Raw genomic sequence first — 6,000 nt, forward strand, 5'->3', positions numbered from 1 at the left:
TATAGGAGCAAAGAGGTTCTTCTGCAGTTGTACAGGGCCCTAGTGAGACCACACCTGGAATATTGTGTGCAGTTTTGGTCTCCACATTTGAGGAAGGACATTCTTGCTATTGAGGGAGTGCAGTGTAGATTCATCAGGTTAATTCCTGGGATGGCGGGACTGTCATATGTTGATAGAACGGAGCGGCTGGCCTTGTATACTCTGGAATTGAGAAGGATGAGAGGAGATCTCATTGAAACATATAGGATTGTTAAGGGTTTGGACACGCTAGAGGCAGGAAACATGTTCCCCATGTTGGGGGAGTCCAGAACCAGGGGCCACAGTTTAAGAATAAGGGGTAAGTCATTTAGAACGGAGATGAGAAAAAACATTTTCACACAGAGAGTTGTGAATCTGCGGAATTCTCTGCCTCAGAGGGCGGTGGAGGCTGGTTCTCTGGATGCTTTCAAGAGAGAGTTAGATAGAGCTCTTAAAGATAGTGGAGTCAGGGGATATGGGGAGAAGGCAGGAACGGGGTACTGATTGGGGATGATCAGCCATGATCACATTGAATGGCGGTGCTGGCTCGAAGGGCCGAATGGCCTACTCCTGCACCTATTGTCCATTGTTTACCTTCCATGTAATTAATGGTTCAATGGTTCTTTATTATCACGTGTCCAGAGGTACGGTGAAATTATTTTATTGCTTACAGTTTAGTAAAGTATTACAATACATAGGCACATTCCCCGATTAAGTACAAAGTGTATGGAATTAGTCCATTGAGACCATATCCAAGAATCGCCAGGTTTTGGCACCATTTTGTAGTGTCCACGTTGTTTGAAGTGCTGCTGGTCATAAATGCCCATTGTCCTGCAGTGATGCAGGGTCAGCCTGGCCAAGTGAAGCTCTAGGCTTCTATTCTCCATCGAAGGTAGACACAAAATGCTGGAGTAACTCAGCGGGACAGGCAGCATCTATGGAGCGAAGGAATGTTTCGGGTCGAGACCCTTCTTCAGACTTCTGAAGAAGGGCCTCGACCCGAAATGTCACCCCTTCCTTCTCTCCAGAGATGCTGGCTGGCCCGCTGAGTTTCTCCAGCATTTTGTGTCTATCTATAGAATGAACGTCGAGTCGCAGGTGGATAAGGTGGTCAAAAAGGCTTCTGGCACTTTGGCCTTCATCAGTCAGAGTATTGAGTATAGAAGTTGGGAGGTCATGTTGCAGTTGTCGAGACCCTTCTTCATACTGAGAGTCGGGGGAAAGGGAAACGAGAGATATAGACAGTGATATAGAACAAATGAATGAAAGATAAACAAAAAAATAACAATGATAAGACGTTGGTGAGACCGCATTTAGAATATTGTGTTCAGTTCTATGAACCATATTAGAGGAAAGATATTGTCAAGCTTGAAAGGGTTCAGGAAAGATTCACGAGGATGTTGCCAGGACTAGAGTGAGTGAGCTATACGGAGAGGTTGAGTAGGCTGGGTCTCTATTCCATGGAGCATAGGAGGATGAGGGGAGATCTTATAGAGGTGTATAAAATCATGAGAGGAATAGATCAGGTAGATGCAGTTTTTTACCCAGAGTAGGGGAATCAAGGACCAGAGGACACGGGTTCAAGGTGAAGTTTAATAGGAATCTGAGGGGTAACTTGTTCACACAGAGGGTGGTGGGTGTATGGAGCAAGAGGTAGTTGAGACTGTGACTATCCCACCATTTAAGAAACAGTTGGACAGGTACATGGATAGGACAGGTTTGGAGGGTTATGGACCTAGCGCAGGCAGGTGGGACTAGGGTAGCCGGGACATGTTGGCCGGTGTGGGCGAGTTTGGCCGAAGGGCCTGTTTCCACACTGTGTCACTCTATGACTCTGTGACTCTAATGGTTCTTTATGGGTGGGAGGAAGTTGACAACGAGGCATACAAACCAGTAAAATTAATCAGGAGGAGAGCGAAACTAGTTGAAGAACTAGGGTGGGGGAGGAGCGGAGAGAGAGGGGATGCAAGGGTTACTTGTAGTTAGAGAAATCAATATTCATAGCGCTGGGTTGTAATCTGCCCAGCGCGCGCGCCCCACCGCTGCTCTGCGCCCCTGCGTCTGGTGCGTCTGGTCCGCGCGCTTGGTCTCCTGGAGCAGCGCGTAACTGCACTCTTTCCACAGGTCCTCCGCTGTTCTGGGAGAAACGTTACCGGCTCGAGGCCGACACTACTGGGAGGTGAGGGTTGACCGGTGCGAAGCCTACAGGATTGGAGTGGTGTATCCTGTCGCAGACGTCCACGCACTGGGGACAAGCAACACGTCCTGGTGCATGCGATACTTTGCAACGCCTGCAGGGTATGAATGATGCTTCATTTGCTCCATCATCGCGCGATGCAGAGACTGTTGTCGCTAGATTTTCAGAAAGCCTTTGATAAGGTGCCACACCTGAGGCTGCTAAGGAAGATGAGAGCCCACGGTATCAAAGGGTAGATACTAGCATGGATCGCAGGTTGGCTGGCTGGCAGATGACAAAGGGTGGCATTAAAGGGGGCTTTTTCTGCTCGGCTGCCAGTGACTAGCGGAGTTCCGCAGGGGTCGGTGCTGGGGCCGCTGCTCTTCACGTTGTATATCAATGATTTGGACGAGGGGATTGAAGGCTTGGTGGCCAAATTTGCAGATGACACGAAGATAGTTGGAAGGGCAGGTAGCGTAGAGGAAGCAGGGACTCTGCAGAAGGCATGGACGGGTTGGGAGAGTGGGCAGCGAAGTGGCAGATGGAATATAGTGTAGCAAAGTTTGGAGTCACGCATTTTGGTCGTAGGAATAAAGGGGTAGACTATTTCCTAAATGGGGTGAGAATTCAGAAATCGGAGGTGCAAAGGGAGTTGCAGTATTCCCAAAAAGTTAATTCGCAAGTTCAAGAATTCAAGATTTCAAGAGAGCTTACTGTCATGTGTCCCAGACAGTATAATGCAATTCTTGCTTTGCTTTAGCACACCAGAACATACAAATCGGTAGTAAGGAAGGCAACACAATGCTCGCATTGATTTTGAAATGACCAGAATATAAAAACAGGGATGTAATGCTGAGGCTCTATAAGGCACTGGCCAGAATGCATTTGGAATATTGTGAGCAATTTTGGGCCCATATCTGAGGAAGAGGTGCCGTCATGCAGCAGGCCTCCAGCTGTTGTTCTGCTTTTAATGGTTATTGCATCATTGAGACTATTTGCTGAGTAACTATTTCAGCCACGGATTGTTATATTTCCACCAGATCATCACTCCAATGCCAAGAGTTTCTTCACACCTCCCACATCATTTTTAAACAAATACAAAAGTGAGATTGCAGGCATTTTCTCTTCATCATGTGGAATTTACAGTGATTTGACTCGTGTGAAGGCTTTAATATTCGCCCCATGGACCAAGATATCAAGGGACCAGAGGGAGAGGCTTGGATGGAGTGTTTCTGCTAGTGTGGAGATGGTGCATCCACTAGTGGAGTCTCGGACCAGAGGTCACAGCCTCAGAATAAAAGGACGTACCTTTAGGAAGGAGACGAGGAGTAATGTCTTTAGTCAGAGGGTGGTGAATCTGTGGAATTCATTGCCTCCGAAGGCGGTGGGAGCCGTCAATGGATATGTTTAAGGAGAAGATCGACAGAGTCTTGATTAGTGCAGGTGTCAGGGTTTTATGGGGAGAAGGCAGGAGAATGGGGATGAGAGGGAAAGATAGATCGGTCATGATTGAAATGGTGTAGTGGACTTGATGGTCTGAATAGTCTAATGGCCCTGTCCCACAGTACAAGTTCATTCCAAGAGCTCTCCCGAGTTTAAAAAAAAATGAAACTCGTGGTAAGCACGGAGAATGAACGTTGCGGGTACGTCGGAGCTCGGGGACGTCTCTTAGCGGCTCGTAACGCTAACGGCTGGTACTCGGGAAGAATCTCTAACGGCAGGGAAGCTCGGGAAGACTCGTGAAGATTTTTCAACATGTTGAAAAATGCCCACGAGAGCCCCGAGTACCGACGAGCGGCCATTACCGTAAATCTCCGAGTTCGAATCGGGGCAAACTCGGGAGAGCTCTTGGAATGAACTTGTACCGTGGGACAGGGCCATAATTCTGCTCCTAGAACATATCATAGTAATTCACCTGTATATCCCACATTTACTGTGTGGTCGTTGCTTAATTGTATTCTGTTCCTTCCGTTCAGTTTGTTACCTTGTTAACATTTCTATTTTTCCAATAGGCATAGATATGAATTTCTTCACGACAGTACGTCGCACGATGTCCTGCTGACAGATTTCACAGCCAGCGTTGGCGTTTTTGCGGACTGCGGCGGCGGTCTATTGTCATTCTTCAACGCCCATAACGGACAGCTACTTCATACTTTCAGGCACCAATTCGTTGACTTCATCTGCCCAGCATTTGTAGTTGAGAAGCCTGGCTTTCTGTCAGTGTGCACAGGAGTTGATTTACCTGAGTTTGCTAAACACAGCTAATGCCTAAGCATTTTCTTACCGGTAGAAACGCAAATTGTCCATGCGGGTAGCTGATAACTGCTGCATTCTTTATATTTCCACATCCCAGAGCTAACCAGGTACAAAGAGACAAGATATGTGTAGGAAGGAACTGCAGATATGTGTTGGAAGGAACTGCAGATGCTGATTTAAACTGGAGATAGACATAAAACGCTGGAGGTATATTCTACACTGTTGTATTTAAGTTATTATCGACTCGTTATGAAGGACTATCCACAATTAAGTTCCATGGTGCAATTAAAGATGCTGAACTAAATAGAAGGGTAATATGTTCCTTTATATTCTCACCGCAACAAAACTTCCGGTAGATCTATCCAACTTGCTGCATGGCAATCACTATTTATTGGTTTTATTTAAATTGAATTGAATTGAATACATTTTACTATCCAAATATGTACACGTACAAGGAATTTGCATTGGTGCTCCGCTTGCAAGTAACAACATGATATACAGTAAACAATTTAAAATAAAACATTATAGTTTAAACATGTGAAGAATGAAATAAAATACCAGAGCAAAAGCAGGCTGCCGACTTTTGGCTGTTGAGTAGAGCTACTGCTCATGGAAAAAAAGCTGTTTTTATCTCTAGCTGTGGCGGCTTTGACAGTCCGGAGTCGCCTTCCAGAGGGAAGTGCTTCAAATCGTGTTTGGCCAAGGTGAGAGGGGTCAGAGATGATCTTGCCCGCTCACTTCCTGGCCCTTGCAGTGTATAGTTCACCAATGGAGGGAAGGTTGCAGCCAATAACCTTCTCTGCTGATCGGACGATTCGCTGCAGCCTCCAGGTGTCGTGCTTGGTGGCTGAGCCAAACCAGACCATGATGGAGAAGGTGAGGACAGACTCTAAGATGGCTGTATAGAATTGGACCATCATTGCCTGTGGCAGATTGTGCTTCCTCAGCTGCCGCAGGAAGTACATCCTCTGTTGGGCCTTCTTGACTGTGGAGTCGATGGTGGCCTCCCATTTAAGGTCCCTGGAGATGATGGTTCCAAGGAACTTAAATGACTCCACAGATGTGACTGTGGTGGTGTTGATGGTGAGTGGGGTGAGGGGGGGGGGGGGGGGCAAAGGCTCCATACTTTGGAGATGATCTGTTGCAACCACTACATTTTATTTTCAACTTAAATACATCATAACCAATCTCAACTCTCAGTGGAATCCTTCCTTGGAATTGATTAGAAGAAATGCCCAGATCAATCCAGTATACATTAGATGTTCCCTTAGTTGTCAAACGTTTATGCTCAGGAGCTAAGTGATTTTTAAAAATGTGCATTTTATTAAATTATGTATTTATATTTATTATGTTTACTGAAAGGAGAATAATGTGGAGAACAGTATCTTCAGACTCTGTTTGACATCTACTACTGACGTGTCATTCAAGCTGCATGCTTGACAAAATAACCTGGATTATTTGTGATTTTGCAAATCATTTAAAAGGTTACCTTTTTCACACTACAACCATTTTTGTTATAGATCTGTGCAAATGAAGGAGCAAATGTTGAT

At 45.9% G+C, this 6,000-nt stretch overlaps 1 protein-coding gene across 2 annotated transcripts in view; it reads left to right on the plus strand.

Moving 5' to 3' along the window:
* Positions 1-5,516, plus strand: part of LOC129694923 (cardiomyopathy-associated protein 5-like) — a 77,925-nt gene extending 72,409 nt beyond the window's left edge. For both annotated transcript variants that reach the window (XM_055631682.1, XM_055631680.1), the window contains 2 exons: positions 2,143-2,316; positions 4,207-5,516. In XM_055631682.1, the coding sequence (XP_055487657.1) occupies positions 2,143-2,316; positions 4,207-4,459 (427 nt within the window). In that variant the 3' untranslated portion in view covers positions 4,460-5,516. The remainder of the gene's footprint in view (positions 1-2,142; positions 2,317-4,206) is intronic.
* Positions 5,517-6,000: the final 484 nt, after the last annotated feature.

This window comes from Leucoraja erinacea, chromosome 3, assembly GCF_028641065.1.
Source record: "Leucoraja erinacea ecotype New England chromosome 3, Leri_hhj_1, whole genome shotgun sequence".
Classification (NCBI taxonomy): Eukaryota; Metazoa; Chordata; class Chondrichthyes; order Rajiformes; family Rajidae; genus Leucoraja; species Leucoraja erinaceus.